The 25688-nt window shown below is 43.4% G+C and overlaps 1 protein-coding gene across 1 annotated transcript in view; it reads right to left on the bottom strand.

The window, feature by feature from the left end:
• Positions 1–7616: 7616 nt before the first annotated feature.
• Positions 7617–25688, bottom strand: part of LOC149466145 (uncharacterized) — a 132165-nt gene continuing 114093 nt past the window's right edge. The window contains exons 9-13 of the mRNA XM_089672703.1: positions 22485–22599; positions 21954–22051; positions 21764–21860; positions 21371–21475; positions 7617–9537 (exon numbers count right to left, since the gene is read on the bottom strand). Coding sequence (XP_089528829.1) covers positions 8036–9537; positions 21371–21475; positions 21764–21860; positions 21954–22051; positions 22485–22599 — 1917 coding nt within the window. The 3' untranslated portion in view covers positions 7617–8035. The remainder of the gene's footprint in view (positions 9538–21370; positions 21476–21763; positions 21861–21953; positions 22052–22484; positions 22600–25688) is intronic.

The raw sequence follows: 25688 nt of genomic DNA, 5'->3' as shown, positions 1-25688 counted from the left end.
CCACTCCCCCTATCCATAAAAAACCCTATCTCAGCCGACCTCAAAATCCGCCTCCCTGACCTCACCATCATTGGTACCAGTGGAAGGAATAGTGCCCTATCATTGGTATCAGTGGGAGGAATAGTGCCCCATCATTGGTATCAGTGGGAGGAATAGTGCCCCATCATTGGTATCAGTGTGAGGAATAGTGCCCCATCATTTGTATCAGTGGGAGGAATAGTTTCCCATCATTGGTATCAGTGGGAGGAATAGTGCCCCATCATTGGTGTCAGTGGGAGGAACAGTGCCCTATCATTAGTATCAGTGGGAGGAATAGTTCCCATCATTGGTATCAGTGTGAGGAATAGTGCCCCATCATTGGTACCAGTGGAAGGAATAGTGCCCTATCATTGGTATCAGTGGGAGGAATAGTGCCCCATCATTGGTATCAGTGGGAGGAATAGTGCCCCATCATTGGTATTAGTGGGAGGAATAGTGCCCCATCATTTGTATCAGTGGGAGGAATAGTTTCCCATCATTGGTATCAGTGGGAGGAATAGTGCCCCATCATTGTTGTCAGTTTGAGGAATAGTGCCCCATCATTGGTATCAGTGGGAGCAATAGTGCTCCATCATAGGTATCAGTGGGAGGAATAGTGCCCCATCATTGGTATCAGTGGAAGGAATAGTGCCCCATCATTGGTATCAGTGGGAGGAATAATGTCCCATCATTGGTATCAGTGGGAGGAATAGTGCCCCATCATTGGTATCAGTGGGAGCAATAGTGCTCCATCATAGGTATCAGTGGGAGGAATAGTGCCCCATCATTGGTATCAGAGGGAGGAACAGTGCCCCATCATCAGTATCAGTGGGAGGAATAATGCCCCATCATTGGTATCAGTGGGAGGAATAGTGCCCCATAATTGGTGTCAGTGGGAGAAATAGTGCCCCGTCATTGGTATCAGTGGGAGGAATAGTGCCCCATAATTGGTGTCAGTGGGAGAAATAGTGCCCCGTCATTGGTATCAGTGGGAGGAATAGTGCCCCGTCATTGGTATCAGTGGGAGGAATAGTGCCCCATCATTGGTATTAGTGGCAGGAATAGTGCCCCGTCATTGGTATCAGTGGGAGGAATAATGCCCCATCATTGGTATCAGTGGGAGGAATAGTGCCCCGTCATTGGTGTCAGTGGGAGGAATAGTGCCCCGTCATTGGTATCAGTGGGAGGAATAGTGCCCCGTCATTGGTATCAGTGGGAGGAATAGTGCCCCATCATTGGTGTCAGTGGGAGGAATAGTGCCCCGTCATTGGTATCAGTGGGAGGAATAGTGCCCCATCATTGGTATCAGTGGGAGGAATAGTGCCCCATCATTGGTGTCAGTGGCAAGACTAGTGCCCCATCATTGGTATCAGTGGGTGGAATAGTTCCACATCATTGGTATCAGTGGGAGGAATAGTGCCCCATCATTGGTATTTCTGGGAGGAATAGTGCCCCATCATTGGCATCAGTGGGAGGAATAGTGCTCCATTATTGGTATTTCTGGGAGGAATAATGTCCCATCATTGGTATCAGTGGGAGGAATAGTGCCCCATCATTGGTATCAGTGGGAGGAATAGTGCCCCATCATTGGTATCAGTGGGAGGAATAGTGCCCCATCATTGGTATCAATGGGAGGAATAGTGCCCCATCATTGGTATCAGTGTGAAGAATAGCGCTCCATCATTCGTATTACTGGGAGGAATTGTAAACCATCTTTGGTTTTTGTCAGAGGCATAGTACCACATCATTGGTATCAGTGGGAGGAATAGTGCCCCATAATTGGTGTCAGTGGGAGAAATAGTGCCCCGTCATTGGTATCAGTGGGAGGAATAGTGCCCCATAATTGGTGTCAGTGGGAGAAATAGTGCCCCGTCATTGGTATCAGTGGGAGGAATAGTGCCCCGTCATTGGTATCAGTGGGAGGAATAGTGCCCCATCATTGGTATTAGTGGCAGGAATAGTGCCCCGTCATTGGTATCAGTGGGAGGAATAATGCCCCATCATTGGTATCAGTGGGAGGAATAGTGCCCCGTCATTGGTGTCAGTGGGAGGAATAGTGCCCCGTCATTGGTATCAGTGGGAGGAATAGTGCCCCGTCATTGGTATCAGTGGGAGGAATAGTGCCCCATCATTGGTGTCAGTGGGAGGAATAGTGCCCCATCATTGGTGTCAGTGGCAAGACTAGTGCCCCATCATTGGTATCAGTGGGTGGAATAGTTCCACATGATTGGTATCAGTGGGAGGAATAGTGCCCCATCATTGGTATTTCTGGGAGGAATAGTGCCCCATCATTGGCATCAGTGGGAGGAATAGTGCTCCATTATTGGTATTTCTGGGAGGAATAATGTCCCATCATTGGTATCAGTGGGAGGAATAGTGCCCCATCATTGGTATCAGTGGGAGGAATAGTGCCCCATCATTGGTATCAATGGGAGGAATAGTGCCCCATCATTGGTATCAGTGTGAAGAATAGCGCTCCATCATTCGTATTACTGGGAGGAATTGTAAACCATCTTTGGTTTTTGTCAGAGGCATAGTACCACATCATTGGTATCAGTGGGAGGAATAGTGCCCCATCACTGGAATCAGTGGGAGGAATATATAAACAAAATGCAGCGCTCTTAAGGAAATGATGAATAATAATAAACACAGTCCAGTGAAAACAGTGCTCCGTGATTCCCAGTGCAAATGGTAGAAATTCACACTAACCAGAACGCGTATAAGTAATACGCATGTGTGTATATATCCTGAAGACTCCCCTCTCCTCTCAGGTCTGGTCAGAGAATATAGCTGGGAAAGATGGAAATCCTACGCCCTCATGTGGTGAAAGAGTGGTCCTGCAGGTCTGGGAAGTGTCAATCTGGATGAGCCTCCCCCTTCACAGGAGCTGACACAAGGATCACTAGGGCTGCAGGGATTGAAGAAGCTCCTCACAGGAGACATAGGGAAGCACTCATAGTGCAGTAGGTAACGATTTTATTCCAAAACACAGGTGCAAAATGAACATCACATAGCCAAGTATGAAAAACACACTGACCCTTTGAGAAATTAAGGTGGCCCCCGGGCCTCCTCGTTGCACCGGCGGCTTAGTGTCAATGGCGTCCTGGGTTCCACTGACGCGTTTCGTGCGCACTTCTTCAGAGGTGGAACATAGGACCGCCGTGACCATCTCCTCGTAGATATGTACCGTATCTGGCGCATGCGCACTAGTGCAGCGCCATCTTGCTGGAGTCCCGGCGTCCGCATTGACCAAGTGCGCATGCGCGGGTGCCATTTTACCATGGGCAAAAAGGTGCATAGGCGACTGGGGTGCGCTCCATGTGTCTGGAGCCCGGGCGTCCGTATTGCGCAAGAGCGCATGCGCGGGCGCCATTTTACCGTGTGCCAATGATACGATTTGACAAGCACTAATCGGGACAAAGTCCCTGCGGCCAAATGTCACTAACGCTGTTAGGCAATTGTAAAGTGAATGATGCTGTAATGGAAACCCCATGTAAGGGTATCAAATGCAAAATAATGCACAAGAGAGGGGAATATATAAAAAAAGGGGTGCAACAATAATATAAAATGATAGGTTATGATAGGGAGAGTTTGAATGTTATTATGGAATTAGTAGCCAACACGGACAGACAGGAATTACTAAGCACCCAAACTAAACCACCTAAAAATCTGGTTTGTCCATTCATTACGACATTTTCGGTTCAACACAGATCTATTAAACACATAATTACTAAAAACTGGGGGATCTTGAAGGCTGATGCCACCCTTGCTAAGGTACTTCCGGAGAAACCTGAAGTCATCTTCCGTAAATCATCTACTTTGCGGGACAAAACAGCTCCCAATGTTGTCACCATGCCCATACCACCTCCCACTCTGTTCAACCACACGGGTTTTTACCCATGTAATAAATGCATTGCCTGCAAGTGTAATGGTGTGAGGAAAAGAAGGGTAGACATGTTTTCATCTAACCAAACTAAGAGATCGTATAATATTGATAAATTTATTTGCTGTAATAGCAGATATGTTGTGTATCTACTAGAATGCCCCTGCCTTAAGCAATACATTGGGAGGACGACCAGGCGACTGAGGGATCGCCTTTGGGAGCATGTCAACAACATAAAGAAGGGGTACAAGGAACATTCCTTGTCCCTCCATTATAGGAAACACCACCATAGAGACCCCACTAGTCTGAGATTTGTTGGCATCGATGTTGTAACTTCACACTGGAGAGGAACTCTTAAGACTAGGGCCGTCTCACAATTAGAGACAAAATATATTTTTGAATTGGACACCCTATACCCTGCAGGTCTGAACATCGAACTGGATGTCAACTGTTATATTGACAATAGCTGACCCTGCGATGCTCAGCCAACCATGTTGATAACATTTTTCATTATAAGAATTATCTCCATATGGTGGCGGGGTATTGACTTCGTTACTATCTCATTTTCTCTATATATATGCATTATTTCAGTTGTAATATTTATACACATACTCAGGATGGATAAGAGGACTGGACTAGACCATATTTCCAGTTGCTCTGTATTTAGCGTAATTAATATTTCTGGCCATTTGTTATATGCGTTTATATGACACTAGCCTTGATTTCAAGCAGGCCTTTCCACACCCATTTGGTTAGTGCCAATCGCATCATGATTTTTCTCAATTTTATGACCTTTTATGATATATGGGTATGAGATATATATGTTTACCATTTTGTGTTTTAACATTTTTAGTTTTAATTGCCACACATGATTTTTTTGATTAATCTCCATGTGACATGCATTTTATAGATCTTATTAAAATGCCATTTTACCATGTTGTTTTTTGCCCTGTATATAGGATTATTTCCTATGTATACGGTTTAATTTGATCAAGTATATCAACTTTTAACCATTAATTTCGTTTTATGCAATGGGCTTATGGATTTAATGGCCCCTTATTCATGATACCAGTACTTTTGCTAATCCTGGATCTGGCTATTTTATATTATTGTTGCACCCCTTTTTTTATATATTCCCCTCTCTTGTGCATTATTTTGCATTTGATACCCTTAGATGGGGTTTCCATTACAGCATTATTCACTTTACAATTGCCTAACAGCGTTAGTGACATTTGGCCGCAGGGACTTTGTCCCGATTAGTGCTTGTCAAATCGTATCATTGGCACACGGTAAAATGGCGCCCGCGCATGCGCTCTTGCGCAATACGGACGCCCGGGCTCCAGTCACATGGAGGTCTCCAGCCACGAGGAGGCCCGGCGGCCACCTTAATTTCTCAAAGGGTCAGTGTGTTTTTCATACTTGGCTATGTGATGTTCATTTTGCACCTGTGTTTTGGAATAAAATCGTTACCTACTACACTATGAGTGCTTCCCTATGTCTCCTGTGAGGAGCTTCTTCAATCCCTGCAGCCCTAGTGATCCTTGTGTCAGCTCCTGTGAAGGGGGAGGCTCATCCAGATTGACACTTCCCAGACCTGCAGGACCACTCTTTCACCACATGAGGGCGTAGGATTTCCATCTTTCCCAGCTATATTCTCTGACCAGACCTGAGAGGAGAGGGGAGTCTTCAGGATATATACACACATGCGTATTACTTATACGCGTTCTGGTTAGTGTGAATTTCTACCATTTGCACTGGGAATCACGGAGCACTGTTTTCACTGGACTGTGTTTATTATTATTCATCATTTCCTTAAGAGCGCTGCATTTTGTTTATATATGAATTTTGGGACTTTTTATGCGTTTTCCTTTAATGTTCAGTTGCTGTGACTGTCGATGAGCGCTTACTATATATTTTTTATCCTCTTATCAGTGGGAGGAATAGTTTCCCATCATTGGTATCAGTGAGAGGAATAGTTCCCCATCATTAGCATCAGTGGGAGAAATAGTGCCCCATCATTGGTATTTCTGGGAGGAATAATACCCCATCATTGGTATCAGTGGGAGGAATAGAGCCCCATCAATGGTGTTACTGAGAAAAATTGTACCGTCATTGGTATTACTAGGAGGAATAAAAGCCCATCATTAGTATTAATGGAAGGAATAGTACCCCATCATTGATATCAGTGGAAGGAAAAATGCCCTATCATTGGCATCAGTGGAAGAAATAGTGCCCCATCATTGATATTAGTGGAAGGAATAGTGCCCCATCATTGCTATTACTGGGAGGAATAGTAAGCCATCTTTGGTTTCTGTCAGAGGCATAGTACCCCATCATTTGTGTCAGTGAGAAAAATAGTGCCCCATCATTGGTGAGTGTCAGGAATAATTCCCCATCATTGGCATCAGTGGGAGGAATAGTGCTTTATCATTGGTATTAGTGGGAGGAATAATGCCCCATCACTGGTGTCAGTGGGAGGAATAGTGCCCCATCATTGGTGTCAGTGGGAGGAATAGTGCCCCATCATTGGTATCAGTGGGAGGAATAGTGCCCCATCATTGGTATCAGTGGGAGGAACAGTGCCCCGTCATTGGTATTAGTGGGAGGAATAGTGCCCCATCATTGGTATGTGAGAGTAATAGTGCCCCATCATTGGTATTAGTGGGAGGAATAATGTCCCATCATTGGAATCAGTGGGAGGAATATTGCCCCATCATTGGTATCAGTGGGAGGAATATTGCCCCATCATTGGTATCAGTGGGAGGAATATTGCCCCATCATTGGTATGTGAGAGTAATAGTGCCCCATCATTGGTATTAGTGGGAGGAATAATGTCCCATCATTGGTATCAGTGGGAGGAATATTGCCCCATCATTGGTATCAGTGGGAGGAATATTGCCCCATCATTGGTATCAGTGGGAGGAATAGTGTCCCATCATTGGTATCAGTGGGAGGAATAGTGTCCCATCATTGGTATCAGTGGGAAGAATAGTATCTATCCCATCATTGGTATCAGTGGGAGGAACAGTGTCCCATCATTGGAATCAGTGAGAGGAATAGTGCCCCATCATTGGTTTCAGTGGGAGGAATAGTGCCCCATCATTGGTATCAGTGGGAGGAATAGTATCCCATCATTGGTATCAGTGAGAGGAATAGTGCCCCATCATTGGTATCAGTGGGAGGAATAGTGTCCCATCATTGGTATCAGTGGGAGGAATAGTGTCCCATCATTGGTATGAGTGGGAGGAATTATGCCCCACCATTAGTGCCAAAAGGAGAGATAGTGCCTTATGTCTGTAGGAGGAATACTGCCTGAAGGACCAGATAAGTCCTGTATAAGTCAGTACGTGGCCCTCTGGCTGCAGTCTGGAGTCCACTGAAATAGAGCATGGCTGGCTAAAATTAAAACAATGTGTCCCGGTATAACCTTCCAAACAAGCGATGTAAATGTTCATTAGCCGGTATGGAAGTAGCTAAATTTTACTAAAACATGGATATCAGCTTTAACAGGAGCAGAGGTCAGAAAGTTTATGAAAAGGCTGCCATCAAGTTTGCAGACCGGGTTTATTTGCATATTTTAAATTTAGAATGTCATGGATTACTACATTGTAAACTTTGGTCATAAAATATTTCTGGCAAATAAAAAAAAAAAAAAAACAGGTTAAAATGTAGAAACTTTTTAAGAAATGTTATAATAAAAATCAATCACAAAACATTAAACTCACCAGGCTTTTTATTTAGTTTAATCTGAATTCATCCATGAGAAATCTTTTACATTCCCAACATATTATTAATTGTAAGCTCGAAAGAGCAGGGCCCTCGATCCCCTCATGTTTTATTCTCCTAGAATGTAAGCTCGAAAGAGCAGGGCCCTCAATCCCCTCATGTTTTGCATTGTATTGGTATTGTTCTGTCACATGTTCTGTCCCCCTTTGTAATGTACAGCGCTGAGCGAACTATTGGCGCTTTATAAATACTGTATAATAATAATAATCCTTTCAGGAGTGAAATGAACAAAACTTTTATTTAATAAATGACTGTTTGATGAATGTGGTACTGGATCCAAGTATTGTATGTGGCAATTTTATTTGGCTGAAGTTCACTTTTATGTCTCTCCGTTTGAATCTTCCACTTCTAGACAGGGTGTTCTCCCTTGTGGATTCGACTGCTATGAGAAGCCAGGTCTGACTTCCTTTTGAAACCTTTCCCACAATCTGAACAGGAGTACTGAAGATCGCTATTGTGAATTATTTGATGTGAAGTAAGATTAGATCGATCGCTAAAACATTTGCCACATTCAGAACAGGAATACGGCTTCTCCCCTGTGTGAAGTCTTTCATGTGTGATCAGAATGGATTTGTGAAAAAACCGCTTGTTGCATATAGAGCAGGAAAATGGCTTCATCCCCGTGTGACGTGCCTGGTGTTTGGCAAGACTGGACCTTGTGGTGACACATTTCCCACACTCTGAACATGAGTACGGCTTCTCTCCTGTGTGACCTCTGTGGTGAACTGTGAGTGAATGTTTAGACGTAAAACACTGTTCACATTCTGAGCAGGAATATGGCTTCTCCCCGGTGTGAGATCTCTGATGGGACACCAGACGTTTTCTCTCAAAAAAACGCTTTCCACATTCTATACATGAAAAAGGCTTCTCTCCCGTGTGCACTCTATAGTGTTTCATGAGTAGATGTTTAAAAGAAAAACACTTCCCGCACTCAGAACAGGAATAAGGCATCTCGCCCGTATGAGTCATCTGATGGGAGGTAAGACGCGCTTTCTGGAAAAAGGATTTCCCGCATTCCGAACATGAAAACGGCTTTTTGCCCGTGTGAGTCCCCTGGTGTGAAATCAGATGTTGTTTCTGAGAAAAACACTTCCCACACTCCGAACATGTAAACGGGTTTTCCCCGGTATGAATTCTTTCGTGTACTATAAGATACGACTTAAAGAGAAAGCTTTTACCGCATTCAGCGCAGGAAAATGGCTTCTTCCCGGAGTGCATTCTCAGATGGGCTGTAAGATTTGATCCTTTAGCGAAACATCGGCCACATTCAGAACATGAATATGGTTTCAGACCCGTGTGAATCCTCTCATGTTCCGTAAGACTGGATCTTTGAGTAAAGCTTTTCCCGCAGTGGGAACATGAAAAAGGCTTGATGCCTCTGTGGATTCTCTCATGTTGAACAAGACTGGATCTCTCAGTAAAACCTCTCCCACATTCCGAACATTCAAAAGGCTTCACCCCTGTGTGAATTTTCTGATGCTGAAGGAGGTTGGATCTCCGAGCAAAAAACTTTCCACAATCGGGACATGAAAACGACTTTTCAACCTTGTGACTTGCTCGATGTGATATAAGTTCTTCTATCTGGGCAAAAGACTCCCCACACTCATAACACGGGAAATTTCTATCTTCTGTCTTGGGAACTTGCTGGGTGACATGATAGGCATGGTCAGGATGCCATCCCCAACATGTAGAGGCTTTGAGTGGTAGACCTGCACTAGGAGATACTCCAGTATGATGAATTGTGGCAATGGGGATTTCTTCTGAAGAATCAGATGTGGCCTCATCACCTTCTATTTCACTGTCTGGAGGGGCAATGGAAAGCTCTTCGGTGTCACTTCTGTATTGTTCATCTAAAGGAAATAAGACATGTAATAAGGTTAATAAAGCTGAATTTCAGACAAATATTTTTAGTTATTATAGTATATTATTATATTATAAATTATATTATTATATTATATTGTATATATTATTAGTTATATTATATATTATATAATATATAGTATTAGTTATTATAATTATTATATTATTAGTTATTATAGTATATTATTATATTATAGATTATATTATTATATTATATATATTATTAGTTATTATAGTTATTACATTATATTATATATTAGTTATTAGAGTTATTTTATTATATTATATATATTATTAGTTGTTATAGTTAATATATATTAGTTAGTTAAAAAAAAAAAATATCAGGACATTGATAAAATGTTAGGAACTCTGAAGTTTTATCGCTGTCCTAATCTTCCCATACCATTGACCCTCATTCCCTTAATTTCTTGTCCTTGTGCCACAGGTCGAAGAAATGAGGGGAAATCTCTCCAATGGAGCCCCAAAGTGGAGCGGAGTCCCCAGCAATAAAAAAACTCATAGAAAAATCAGTCCAGCGCTTAATGCAAGAGGTTTAGAGTGCACTATTAACGATGATATGGCACCCAGCCTCATCCATGTGTAATTGAGGAAAGCAGAAGACCCGTAGGGTTATCCTACTGGTATTGTTGTTATTATTATCAATCTTAAGGTATTAATGTTGGTGTAAATGACCTGGTTCCCGGGCAGGCAGCTTCTACACCCTAGAACAGGGGTGTCAAACTGGCGGCCCTCCAGCTGTTGCGAAGTCCCATCATGCCGCTGGCTTTGGGAATCATGCTTGTAACTGTCAATCTTGCAATGTCTCATTAGACTTGTAGTTTGGCAACAGCCGCCAGTTTGACACCCGTGCCCTAGAGAATCTCCACAGTCTCCTTGGCTTGTAGTGTAATATAATGAGAACTGAAATTCTCCTTTGGGAGCATGTTACACCCATTTTTAGGGTGGAACATGTAGCACGTTCCCACTCCCAGAGCTGTTGCCCGCTCTTCTGCATCTAGTGACAGCTAGCAGAGGAATCTTCTCCTCCCGCTAGCTGTCAATAATTTTTTTTTTTTAATGCGACTGTGGGGGCTCTACCTACCTGGCCGCATTATTCAATTGCAGAATTCTGGGGAATGGGAAGACTATAAGTCCCGAAAGCCTTTGCGGCTGTTGGCTTCTACTCCCCAAAGACCTACCATGGTGCTGTGGAGCGCTGCTCATTGCCTTTTTCTGTCAGTGTAAAACTGCCTTCCCGTACCGGGTACGAGCAGACCGATAAACTGACAGGTCTGCAGGAATCCTGCATGGTACTCATGATCTGCTGATCGTACGTGCAATGCTTTCTAGGCCCCATGTTAAAAAAAAATATAAATAGACATTTTTTAACCTGCAAAAAGATGTGCATTCATTATTATTTGTTTTTTTATTTTTAAAAAAGTGAACTTATCCTTTAATATATCATCCATAATATACAGTTGTGACCAAAATTATTCAACCCCCAATGCTGTAAAGGGGTTTAGGGACTATAGTGTACATTTGGAATTGTATTCAGAATCAAATCCTACAAGGACGTTGTAACTACCCAAATGCAACTAAAATGACATCAATTGTTTATGTAATACAGTAGTAAATGGTTCTTATGTGGTTTCTTCATTGCCACAATTATTCAACCCCTTAAAGACTACCACTCTGAAGAACAGAGGTTCATACAGGTGCTTTCCATCAGGTATTGAAAACACCTGTGGATGTCACCGAGCAGCAATCAAGCATAATAAGCACCAATTAGGCAGCTTTAAAATGACTGTGATACTCAGCTCCTTCTAGACATTTACTGGTGTGGTTACAAACATGGTGAAGGCAAGAGAATGGTCCAGGAAGACAAGAGAAGAGGTGATTTCTCTTCACAGGAAGGGCAATGGCTATAAGAAGATTGCAAAGATGTTAAACATACCAAGAGACACCTTAGGAAGCATCATTCGCAAATTCAAGGCAAAGGGCACTGTTGAAACGCTACCTGGTCGTGGCAGAAAGAAGATGCTGACTTCGACTGCTGTGCGCTACCTGAAGCGTAGAGTGGAGAGAAGTCCCCGTGTGACTGCTGAGGAACTGAGAAAAGATTTGTCAGATGTGGGTACAGAAGTTTCAGCCCAGACAATAAGACGCACACTGCGTAATGAAGGCCTCCGTGCCAGAACTCCCAGGCGTACCCCCTTGCTGTCTCCAAAGAATAAGAAGAGTCGACTGCAGTATGCCAAAAGCCATGTGGACAAACCACAAAAGTTGTGGGATAGTGTTCTGTGGACTGATGAAACAAAATTAGAACTGTTTGGGCCCATGGATCAACGCTATGTTTGGAGGAGGAAGAACAAGGCCTATGATGAAAAGAACACCTTGCCTACTGTGAAGCATGGTGGAGGGTCAATCATGCTTTGGGGCTGTTTTGCTTCTGCAGGTACAGGGAAGCTTCAGCGTGTGCAAGGTACCATGAATTCTCTTCAGTACCAGGAGATATTGGATGGAAACGTGATGCAGTCCGTCACACACCTGAGGCTTGGGAGACGTTGGACCTTTCAACAGGACAATGATCCCAAGCATACCTCCAAGTCCACTAGAGCATGGTTGCAGAGGAAAGGCTGGAACATTTTGGAGTGGCCATCGCAGTCACCAGACTTAAATCCGATTGAGAACCTCTGGTGGGACTTAAAGAAAGCAGTTGCAGTGCGCAAGCCTAAGAATGTGACTGAACTGGAGGCCTTTGCCCATGAAGAATGGGCGAAGATACCCGTAGATCGCTGCAAGACACTTGTGTCAAGCTATGCTTCACGTTTAAAAGCTGTTATAACTGTAAAAGGATGCTGTACTAAGTACTAAGATTGAATGTCACTTGGGGGTTGAATAAAACTGATAATGCTGTGAGCACAGAAAAGACATTTGTGGTTATTTCATTATAACTGTTATGTTATATTTGTCTGACCTACAAGTGCCTCTTTAATGTAAATGTAAGCAAGATGACTGAATGATCAAAAGCAATGTCAAACTGGCCAAAACACTCAATTTCAGTGGGGGTTGAATAATTTTGGTCACAACTGTATACATTTAATAATAGTGCCATTTTTTTTCCTCTCCTCTTTCTTCTTTTCTCTGCTCTTCTCTCTTTTTTTTAAACAATATTACATACTCATGTTCTCATTTTTGTATATTAATTTTGATTAGTTACATAGTTAGTCTGGCTGAAAAAAGACAAAAGGCCATCCAGTTAGTGGTGCACCAAAATGAAAATTCTGGTACCAATACTGAACATTCAGAATGCATGTGGTCGAAAACCGAATCAGAACTGAAATGTCTGCGTATGTGGGGGTGGTGAGGCTCCAATTTTTTTTTTCTACTTTCATGTGTGTATATATGTGTGTGTATATTTGTGTGTGTGTGTGTATGTATGTATGTATATATATATATATATATATATATATATATATATATATATGTGTGTGTGTGTTGGTATATATACAGTGGGGATCGAAAGTTTGGGCACCCCGGCTAAAAATTTGTATTAATGTGCATAAAGAAGCCAAGGAAAGATGGAAAAATCTCCAAAAGGCATCAAATTACAGATTAGACATTCTTATAATATGTCAACAAAAGTTAGATTTTCTGTATAAATTAGTGTAGCGCTTTTTTAAAAAATGCCATAAATGCCATAAATAAACTATAAAAATATATAAAATGAAAATGTGAATGTGACCAGTGCTGTAATCTTCACAGTGCTCTTATGCCACTAATAGCACTAAAACATCAACAAAACCAACAATATCGGAATATAAAATATAAAATACAAAATAAATGTGACAAGTGCTGTGATCTTCTCAGTGCTCTAATACCACTGGGTGAGAAATGAGACCTTAAATCAAAAAATAAATAAAAGTGATAGTGTCACTCCAAACAATAAATAAATCAATAAATAGCAAGTGACGGTGCCATTTCAACTTCAATCAATGTCCAATTTTCTCATTGACATTCATCTATTCGAAGTGTTCTTGATAACCATGCATAGTGTGTATAGATAGTGCCACACGTGAACCAACACACTTCTTATAAGAAGTGTGTTGGTTCACGTGTGGCACTATCTATACACACTATGCATGGTTATCAAGAACACTTCGAATAGATGAATGTCAATGAGAAAATTGGACATTGATTGAAGTTGAAATGGCACCGTCACTTGCTATTTATTGATTTATTTATTGTTTGGAGTGACACTATCACTTTTATTTATTTTTTGATTTAAGGTCTCATTTCTCACCCAGTGGTATTAGAGCACTGAGAAGATCACAGCACTTGTCACATTCATTTTGTATTTTATATTTTATATTCCGATATTGTTGGTTTTGTTGATGTTTTAGTGCTATTAGTGGCATAAGAGCACTGTGAAGATTACAGCACTGGTCACATTCACATTTTCATTTTATATATTTTTATAGTTTATTTATGGCATTTATGGCATTTTTTAAAAAAGCGCTACACTAATTTATACAGATTGTTACACTGATTAGGGTATTGGTTGGAGTGTCAGCAGCTTACTTACTAGGAGGGGGAACTGTCCATAGAAGCGCAGGAGGATCCATTATCATCAAAAGTTAGATTTTATTTACATCATTTACACTTTCAAAATAACAGAAACCAAAAAAATGGCGTCTGCAAAAGTTTGGGCACCCTGCAGAATTTATAGCATGCACTGCCCCCTCTGCCAAGCTGAGACCTGCCAGTGTCATGAATTGTTCTCAATGATCGTCTGGGAAGACCAGGTTATGTCAATCTCAAAGGTTTTAAATGCCCAGACTCATCTGACCTTGCCCCAACAATCAGCACCATGGGTTCTTCTAAGCAGTTGTCTAGAAAACTGAAACTGAAAATAGTTGACGCTCACAAAGCTGGAGAAGGCTATAAGAAGATAGCAAAGCGTTTTCAGATGTCAATATCCTCTGTTCGGAATGTAATTAAGAAATGGCAGTCATCAGGAACAGTGGAAGTTAAAGCAAGATCTGGAAGACCAAGAAAAATATCAGACAGAACAGCTCGCAGGATTGTGAGAAAAACAATTCAAAACCCACGTTTGACTGCACGATCCCTCCAGAAAGATCTGGCAGACACTGGAGTTGTGGTACACTAAGAGATACTTGTACAAATATGGTCTTCATGGAAGAGTCATCAGAAGAAAACCTCTTCTACGTCCTCACCACAAAAATCATCGTTTGAACTTTGCAAATGAAAATATAGACAAGCCTGATGCATTTTGGAAACAAGTTCTGTGGACCGATGAGGTTAAAATTGAACTTTTTGGCCGGAATGAGCAAAGGTACGTTTGGAGAAGAAGGGGAACAGAATTTAATGAAAAGAACCTCTGTCCAACTGTTAAGCATGGGGTTGGATCAATCATGCTTTGGGGTTGTGTTGCAGCCAGTGGCACAGGGAACATCTCACGAGTAGAAGGAAAAATGGATTCAATAAAATTTCAGCAAATTTTGGATGGTAACTTGATGCCATCTGTGAAAAAGCTGAAGTTAAAGAAAGGATGGCTTCTACAAATGGATAATGATCCTAAACACACCTCGAACTCCACGGGGGATTACATCAAGAGGTGTAAACTGAAGGTTTTGCCATGGCCTTCACAATCTCCTGACCTCAACATAATTGAAAATCTATGGATAGACCTTAAAAGAGCAGTGCGTGACAGACAGCCCAGAAATTTCAAAGAACTGGAAGACTTTTGTAAGGAAGAATGGGCAAAGATACCTCAAACAAGAATTGAAAGACTCTTGGCTGGCTACAAAAAGCGTTTACAAGCTGTGATACTTGCCAAAGGGAGCAGTACAAGATATTAACTCTGCAGGGTGCCCAAACTTTTGCAGACGCCATTTTTTTGTTTTCTGTTATTTTGAAAGTGTAAATGATGGAAATAAAATCTAACTTTTGTTGACATATTATAAGAATGTCTAATCTGTAATTTGATGCCTTTTGGATATTTTTCCATCTTTCCTTGGCTCCTTTATGCACATTAATACAAATTTTTAGCTGGGGTGCCCAAACGTTCGATCCCCACTGTATATATATATATATATATATATATATATATACACACACAGTATATGTGTGTAATATATATACCGTATTTTCCGGCGTATAAGACGACCCCCTACTTTTCCTGTTAAAATGTAGTGTTTGGGCTTTACTCGCTGTATATGACTACCCCTCTTCCAATGCACACCAGTGGGAAGAATCGTGCCCCATCGTTGGTGTCAGTGGGAGGAATAGTGTCCCATCATTGGTATTAGTGGGAGGAATAGTGCCCCATCATTGGTATCAATAGGAGGAATAGTGCCCCATCATTGGTATCAGTGGGAGGAATAGTGCCCTATCATTGGTATCAATAGGAGGAATAGTGTCCCATCATTGGTATCAATAGGAGGAATAGTGCCCCATCATTGGTATTAGTGGGAGGAATAGTGCCCCATCATTGGTGTCAGTGGGAGGAATAGCACCCCATCATTGGTGTCAGTGGGAGGAATAGCGCCCCATCATTGGTGTCAGTGGGAGGAATCGTGCCCCATCATTGGTATCAGTGGCAGGATTAGTGCCCCATCATTAGTATCAGTGGGGGGAATAGTGCCCCATCTTTGGTGTCAGTGGGAGGAATCGTGCCCCATCATTGGTGTCAGTGGGAGGAATAGTGTCCCAAGATTGGTGTCAGTGGGAGGAATAGTGTCCCAACATTGGTGTCAGTGGGAGGAATAGTATTGCAATATTTGGTGTCAGTGGGGGTGGAATAGTGCCCCATCATTGGTGTCAGTGGGGGGGGAATAGTGCCCCATCGTTGGTGTCAGTAGGGGGGAGGAAAAGTGCCCCATCGTTGGTGTCAGTGGGAGGAATAATGCCCCATCATTGGTATCAGTGACACCAATGATGGGGCACTATTCCTCCCACTGACACCAATGACACTTGCGACACCAATGACACTTGCTGACCCCTGTTCCAGTAAGGTGCTGCTGCAGCCAGCATATGTGGTTGAAGCAGAACCTCTGTACGGCACACTTACCGGCCGCTCCTTCACTCGATTTTTGGGGGGGCGCTCGGCTCCGCCTCGTCGCCGGTGATTGGCGACCTGTGTGCCTTTCCTGAGCTACAGTTCTGGCGGCCAATCACCAGTGAGGAGGCGGAGCCGAGCAGCCGCGCGAACATCCAGTGGCCGAACTGAATGAAGGAGCAGCCGCGCTTCCTGGACCGGATCGTCGCGGGACCGGAGCAAGGTAAGAAACAGCAGCCCCTGCCCACCCCTGTACTTAGCGTCCCTTCCGCTGGAAGGGCCACCACCGCCCCCCTAAAAAGTGTCAGCATGCCGTATACCGGCGTATAAGACGACCCCCGACTTTTGAGAAGATTTTCAAGGGGTAAAAAGTTGTCTTATATGCCGGAAAATACGGTATATATATATATATATATATATATATATATATATATATTTTTTTTTTTTAACTTATGATTTCATTGTAGGGGGGAGGGGGGGCAGTGTGTGCAAGGAGAGAAGCAGTGTATACAGTGAGGTAGCAGTGTATACAGAGAGGCTCCCTCACTGGCTGTCACTATATGTCAGTGCTGATTTTTAAATGCAATTGCCGGATTTTTTTTTTCTTCACTATAGCTCACAGAATTAGCTGTCACTTTCACTGGAGCTAAAGGAAACATTGTTTCTTTTAACTCCTGAAATAAACTAAAAAGAAACTTTGTTTCCTTTAGCTCTGGGGAAAGTGACAGCTAATTCTGTGAGCTATAGCGAAGAAAAAAAAAAGTGGAAGCTCTTAAACTCTGATAAAAGCCTATGTGTACATGGACACGGGTTTTTTATGGAGTTGAGTTTAGGAGCTTTGGCAAAAATATGCCAAAAGCTCTTAAGCTCAAGTTTAGGAGCTGCTCGTGTACATGAAGCCTTACAACTTAATATATGAAAATTAAAAGTGTATTCCAAATCATCAGTGCTTTCAAGATTTAACATTAAGGAATTATACTTTGGACAAAAAGCAGCAAAGAAACAGCCCAATCCAGCAAACAAACATCCTCATATATTCAGCAGATACATCCCCATATATTCAGCAAAGAGACAGCCCCTTATATTCAGCAAAGTGACATCCCAATCCAGCAAAGAGACAGCCCCATATATTCAACAAAGAGACATTCCAATCCAGCAAAGAAACGGACCCATATATTCAGCAAAGAAACAGCCCAGTTGTGCAAAGAGAGAGCTCCAAAAATTTAGCAAAAAGACAGCCCCATATATTCAGCAAAGAAACAGCCCCATATATTCAACAAAGAGACATCCGCATATACTCAGCAACGAATAAGTCCCATATATTCAACAAAGAGACATTCCAATTCAGCAAAGAGACAGTCTCATATTTAGCAAAGAGACAGCTCCATATATTCAGCAGTGACATCATAATCCAGCTAAGAGGCATCCCAATCCAGCAAAGAGACAGCCCCATGTATTCAGCAAAGAAACAGCCCAATCCAGCAAAGAGACACCCCCATATAATCAGTAAAAATACATCCCAATCCAGCAAAGAGACATCTCTATATATTGAGCAAAAAGATCCCAAATATTCACAAAATAGACATCCCCATATATTCAGCAAAGATACAGCTCAATCCAGCAGACAAACATCCCCATATATTCAACAAAGATATAGCCCAATCCAGCAAAGAGACATCCCCATATTTTCAGCAAAGAGCCTCATATATTTAGAAAAGAGACATCCAAATCCAGCAAAGAGACAGCCCCAAATATCCAGCAAATAGACAGCCTAATCCAGAAAAGAGACACCCCCATATATTCAGTAGAGACATCCCCATATATTCAAGGAGACAATCTACTCCAGCAAACAGACATCCATATATATTCAGCAGAGAGACAACCCCATATAGTCATCAAAGATACATCCCAATGCAACAAAGTGACATACCCATATAGCCAAGAGACAGTCCCTTATATTTAGCAAAGAGACAGCGCCATATATTCAGCAGAGACATCCAAATCCAGAAAAGAGACAGCCCCATATATTCAGCAAAGAGCCCAATCCAGAAAAGAGGCAACCCCAAATATTCAGCAAAAAGACAGCCCCAAATATTCAGCAAAGAGTCAGCCCCATATATTCAGCAAAGAGCCCAATCCAGAAAAGTGGAAGCCCCAAATATTCAGCAAAGGAAAATCCCCATATATTCAGCAAGGAGACAGCCCAATCGAGAAAAGATACAGCCCCATATATTCAGTAAAGAGAAATCCCCATATATTCAGCAGAGACAGCCCAATCGAGAAAAGAGACAACCCCATATAGTCTCTAGTCATCAAAGATACATCCCAATACAACAAAGAGACAGACCCAAATATTTAACAAAGAGACAACCCCATATATTCAGCAAAGAACCCAACCCAAAAAAGAGGCAGCCCCAAATATTCAACAAATAGATATCCCCATATATTCAGCAAAGAGACAGCCCAATCCAGCAAAGATACAGCCCCATATTTTCAGTAAAGAGAAATCCCCATATATTCAGCAGAGACAGCCCAAACCAGAAAAGAGACAGCCCCAAATATTCAGCAGCGACATCCCCATATATTCAGCAAAGAGACATCCCAATCCAGAAAAGCGGCAGCCCCAAATATTGAGCAAATAGGGAGAGCTCAATCCAACAAAGACATCCCCATATATTCAAAGAGACAGCCCAATCTAGCAAAGAGGCACCCCCATATATTCAGCAAAGAGACAGAACAATCCAGCAAAGAGGCATCTCCATGTATTCAGCAAAGAGATTACCCAATCCAGCAAAGAGACATCCCCATATATTCAGCAGACAGCCCAATACAGCAAAGAGACCGCCCCAAATATTCAGAGACATCCTCATATTTTCAGCAAAGAGACATCCCCAAATATTCAGTATCAAAGAAACATCCCAATCCAACAAAGAGACAGACCCATATAGCAAAGTGACAATCCCATATATTTAGCAAAAAGACAGCTCCAAATATTCAGCAAAGAGACAGACCCAAATATTCAAAGAGATATCCCCATTTATTCAGCAAAGAGACAGCCCAATTCAGCAATGAGCCAGCCCCAAATATTCAGCAAAGGGACAGCACAATCCAGCAAAGAGACATCCCCATATATTCCGCGAAAATACATTCCAATCCAGCAAAGAGACAGCCCCAAATATTCAGCAAAGAGACAGCCCAATTCAGCAAAGAGACAGCCCAATTCAGCAATGAGCCAGCCCCAAATATTCAGCAAAGAAACAGCACAATCCAGCAAAGAGACAGCACAATCCAGCAAAAATACATCCCCATATATTCAGCAAAAAGACATTCCAATCCAGTAAAGAGACAGCCCCAAATATTCAGCAAATAGACAGCCCAATCCAGCAAAGAGACAGCCCAATGTATTCAGCAAAGAGACAGCACAATCCAGAAAAGAGGCATCCTCATATATTCAGCAAAGAGACTGCCCAATCCTGCAAATCTTAGATACCAACGTCATGTCTTATACAATGTCAAATGATTGAAAATTCCCCCAATCCCCCAAAACCCGACAGGCTGATTTTATCCAAGTCAATCAATGGATCGACTTGAGTACAACCAGCCTGCCCACTCATGATCAAATCTCGGCTGGTGCCTGCTGAGTTGGCTGAGATACGATCCATCTGTGGCCAGCTTAAGTCGTGGACAGAAAAACAAACAATTTCCAGTTTGACCCTCTTTTTTTTTTTATAGCTTGCCGTGCAGTGCGCAAAAAACCCCACCAAAGTAAACCAAAAAAGTGCATGTGAACAGACACACAAAAAAATGCACTAGGATGTGTCAAATAGTCCCTCCTAAAGAAGAAGGACCCCTCCCTGACCCCCCCAGAGCACAAGGCTCCTGAAAGGATAATGCACACCAAAAGGCCTGATGGACCTTATTCTTTATGGTCAGACAAAGCCAAACGAGTACTGAGTGGGAAGCTCTCTCGAAGAAAGACCACCCCAAGGCAGGGGAAGAAGGAACCTGATGGCCACACATCCTCCCCCTATACATCAGGGTAAGTCTGAAAACCCACACTCTACAATCTGAGTGAAAGGTGACTCACAAAAAAGAGCGACAGATGTGAAGAAATAATAAGAAAAAGGTGGCAATGTGCTAGACAATGACTAGGCCTTGCAGCCTGGTTACAAACAATGCCCCTGTCTTGGCCAAAAGGCCTAGCCCATGAGGCCTTGTGCAAAAAGCTTTATTGTTGTGTCTGAGTGCCCTTTATCACAATGAGATCCTACACCCATAATCAGCATCCCTGGGATGCCACTCCCAGAGGTGCTTAACACCATGGGCTCTCTGCCTTCCCAGTCCCTGGCCAAACCAGGTAGCACTGCTCAAATCAACAGGCAATGGGCCCCTCGGAATTCTCCACTAGGGAGTTACTCCTGGCCTCCACCGCTTGGGCTCCAGTTTCTATTTCCACTGTAAGATCCTACAAGACCACCATCATACCAGCAGGGATACTACAGGCAACCACCAGGCTAGAATGATGACAGAGCACCCCTACTGAGTACTGATATCAACAGATACTGCATTCGGTCTCAGCCAATAGGCCGACTTGAGCCAAAACCCTAAATCAAGGAATTATCAATTTTCCAAAAGTATTATAGTTACCCTTCTACAAGTCACTGCAAATAAAACACTCTTGAAGTGAAACAAAAAACATTTACAGAAGTAACAAGAATCGGTGATTTCCATTTACTACTCACCTCTGCTGATTTCTATAGGAGTTCTCTCCTCTTTAATCCTCACACGTCCTTCTTCCTCCTCCTCAGGTTTGACATCTTTCAAAGTCTCTCTGGTGTCTCCGGGGTCTGTGAATAAAGATGAGAGTGAAGCCCCCTGTACTGAGATGTATGAGAAACCCCAGAGAGTGTGTTTGGGGGAGACTGGTCACGTCTCAATGACATGATGTGAGGAGGAGAGCCGGAGTCTAATAGAGGCTGATGGCTCCTGACCCCCCCCACTGGGCACATACTGTCCCCCACCCCCCCCCCCCATTACTGTCTACTGACGGAGGAGGGGGGAGAAGAAGAGATTGTTGTAGTGACTGAACAAGGAGGATCTGGGACTCTTCTCTGGATTTAGTGTTTATTCCTCACCTGTGCTGATCTCCGGAGGGATCTCCTCTTGCTGCTCAACATCCATCATAGAAATCCTTTCCTCATTTTCAACTTTAACAGTAACTAGGTCTTCACCCTAGATAGGTCAACATCATATACAAGTATTTAAAAAGCCTGATGTACGATGGAAGTAGAAGAATTTTAAATGAAAATGTTTAGTTCCTCCTACTTGGTCTTCCTGAGGGCTCTCCTGATGGTCCTGTGTGGAGTCCCGGGAATACAGAGGACGGGGACATCTCTCTGGTGGGTTCCCATTACTGGATCCATCTGTAGGAAACACACACACTGAGTGAATACATTGTTTCTATGTCTTTATATCAGAGGATGTGTGTATCTAGGTGGATCCTCAATACAAGAAGTGAAAGTCTCCTCTTACCCGGTGATGTGAGGGGCAGAAGGATCTCCATCATGACGTCCTTGTGGAGATTCTTGTGTCCTTCTATATACTCCCACTCCTCTATTGTTTCTATGTCTTTATATCAGAGGATGTGTGTATCTAGGTGGATCCTCAATACAAGAAATGAAAGTCTCCTCTTACCTGGTGATGTGAGGGATGGCCGGTTCTCCATCATGACGTCCTTCTACAGATTCTTGTGTCCTTCTATATACTCCCACTCCTCTATTGTTTCTATGTATTTCTATCAGAGGATGTGTGTATCTAGGAGGATCCTCAATACAAGAAATGAAAGTCTCCTCTTACCCGGTGATGTGAGGGGCAGCGGGTTCTCCATCATGACATTCTTCCACAGGTCCTTGTGCACTTTCATACACTCCCACTTCTCGGCATGGGAGTCTGTTCTTGGAATATGTGATTTTTTTTAACACTGTAACACATCAATTAAAACGAAGTAATGTTAAATTTGCTCATTCACACTATTAATGGTGACCCACATTTTTCTGCACTAGATAAATACAGATCACTGCTGGGGGACATAAAGGCCAAAATTTTAATTGTCAGGAGCCGCAGCACTTATTCCACTTCATCCTGAAAATAAGTAAACATCTATCTTTGGCCCCTGCTTTTGAACTGGTGACGACTGGGCAGCTTTTAATTGTTGGGATCCCACAGGATGACTGTATGGCAAATCACTTAAAGCGGAGTTCCAGCTGAAAAAAAAAAGTCAGCAGCTACAAAAACTGTAGCTGCTGACTTTTAAAATACAGACACTAACCTGTCCCTCAGTCCAGCGGTGTCCTCACCACGGCTGGTTTCACTGGCCATCTTCTCTCCCTGGCTCCACCATCTTTAGTGTGGGCACCCGGTTATGACAGCTTGCGGCTTCTCAGCCGGGTGCCCACTGCGCATGCGCGAGAAGCACTGCTCTTTGCGAATGGCCCCGTAGTCATCTGGGACCTGTTACGTGTCCCAGAAGACTATGGGGAGGGAGGACAACTTCTGCTTCCGATCGCATAGGCGATCGCAGAGGAAGTGAGATCGGGTGCCTGTCAAATTTGGGTAACCCCCTCCCCAAAAGATGCCAATCCTTAATGGGGAGTGGGGGACAAAGCCCGTGGAGCTTCCCCTTTTGAGTGGAGCTCCGATTTAAGTGGTTAAAATCTCCCATCTGGAGGGTCACTGGGGATGCAGAATTTATCTGTAATAGCCTGTGCTACATACAGTCAGCGCTGGTGTTGCTTGAGCTACCTACTGTCTGTATACTGAGTGCAGGAGGTCGCTCACTTGGCACCTCCGCCATTCAGAGAACGTCTTGTTTTTTTTTTAAGTGAATAAAGAGACATTCTCTGATTGGACAAGGCTGAGATTGTGACCTCATTTGCCCCTTCTCTCTGCCTCATCCAACCAGATAACGCTTTGCATTTATTGAAAAATACAATGTGTTCTCTGAATGGTGGAGGTGCTGGGCAAGTGTGTTCCCCTGTGTTCAATATACAGATAGCAAGTCGCTCAAGCACATGGAACAGGCCAGCACTGTATGTAGCACAGGGTATTCTGGAAAAGCTATCGCCCCCAGTGGAGCCCCCCATCCAATGTTCTCCTCATCAGAGGTGTTGCAGGGAGATGAAGATTTGTGGAGGTGACATGACCCCCCCCCCCCTTCCTTATCCAGTCCACACCCAGTGCTGGGACCCCCTTCTCTCATAATATTAAGAAATGATTATTATTATTACCTCCTCCTTAGTAGGCAATCTCCAGTCTAATAGACAACACCAGGCATTTCCAAGAAGAACGCCTCCTCCATCTCTGGGCTACAAGAAAATGGCCACCAGCCCTAGTACTCTGTTCTGTAATAAAATATAAAACAAAAAATTACCTCTAAAATAGGAACTGATAAGTGCAAACATTGTATATGACATTTTGTAAATATTTGCGGAACCTGTCCCATTTTTCAATGACAACCCCGTGGTTGCATTTTTTTTTTTTTTTTAAAGGAGACATGTTGGTTGGGGGCTTTGCCCTCTAGTGTTTGCTGGAGGCGATGGGCGGTGCCAGGTGGAACAGCCGCTTCTTGTCTGTGGTGCGCGCTCCTCAGCCTGAAAGCGGCAGCCTGGTTGCTACGGTGACGAGTTCGCACCTGCGTAGTACGAGGGATTAGTGAAAGACGGCCATTTTCTCGTAGGTCAAATGTAAAAGCTAGGGAGTTTCAATTATTTCTGACTGCTGGTAATCGACGTTGGGGAGTGTGCTCCCATTGAGGAGGGGGTGATAATGTCTTATTATGAGAGCAAAGGATCCCAGCACTTTTTATGAGAGGAAGTTAAAGTGTTACTAAACCCAGGACCCCGCATTCACTGTATCCGCTCTCCCCGGACCCCGCATTCACTGTATCCGGTCTCCCCGGACCCCGCATTCACTGTATCCGGTCTCCCCGGACCCCGCATTGACTGTATCCGCTCTCACCAAACCCTGCATTCACTGTATCCGCTTCCCCCGGACCCAGAATTCACTATATCCGCTCCCCCCGGACCCTGCATTCACTATATCCGCTCTCCCCGGACCCTTCATTCACTAGATCTGGTCTCCCCGGACCCTGCATTCACTATGTCCAGTCTCCCCGGACCCTGCATTCACTATATCTGGTCTCCCCGGACCCTGGATTCACTATATCCGCTCTCCCCGGATCCTGCATTCACTATATCCGGTTCCCCACGTTCTCCAAACCCAGACACGTCCATCAGATTGCCAGACAGAGAAGCATGATTGGTCACTCCAGAGAACATGTCTCCACTGCTCTAGAGTCCAGTGGCAGCGTGCTTTACACCACGGCATCTGACGCTTTGCATTGCACTTGGTGATGGAAGGCTTGGATGCAGCTGCTCAGCCATGGAAACCTATTCCATGAAGCTCTCTATGCATTGTTGTTGTGCTCATCTGAAGGCCACACCAAGTTTGGAGGTCTTTAGCTATTGTCTCTGCAGACAGTTGGCGACTTCTGCGCACTGTGCGCTTCAGCATGCGCTGACCCCGCCCTGTCATGTGATGTGGCCTACCACTTGGTGGCTGAGTTGCTGTTGTTCCAAGTTGCTTCCACTTTGTTATAATCCCACTAACAGTTGAGCGTGGAATATTTAGTAGCCAGGAAATGTCATGGATGGACTTATTGCACAGGTGACAACCTCTCACGGGACCACGCTTGGAGTCACTGAACTCCTGAGAGCGACCCATTCTTTCACCAATGTTTGTAGAAGCGGTCTGCATGCCTAGGAGCTTGATTGTATACTCCTGTGGCCATGGAGGGGATTGGAACACCTGAATCACATGATATGGAGGGGATTGGAACACCTGAATCCAATGATTTGGAGGGCTGGCCCAATACTTTTGGCAATATACTGTATTTCCCTTTAAAATTACATGTAAAGGCTTTGAAGCGATACTAAACACACACTGGGGGATATTTACTAAAACTGGTGCACTCAGAATCTGGTGTAGCTGTGTATGGTAGCC

The sequence above is a fragment of the Staurois parvus genome, unplaced genomic scaffold, assembly GCF_062004578.1.
Source record: "Staurois parvus isolate SC_StPar_1 unplaced genomic scaffold, SC_StPar_1.0 ptg000132l, whole genome shotgun sequence".
Lineage (NCBI taxonomy): Eukaryota > Metazoa > Chordata > Amphibia > Anura > Ranidae > Staurois > Staurois parvus.
This window is presented reverse-complemented; position numbering and strand designations above follow the sequence as displayed.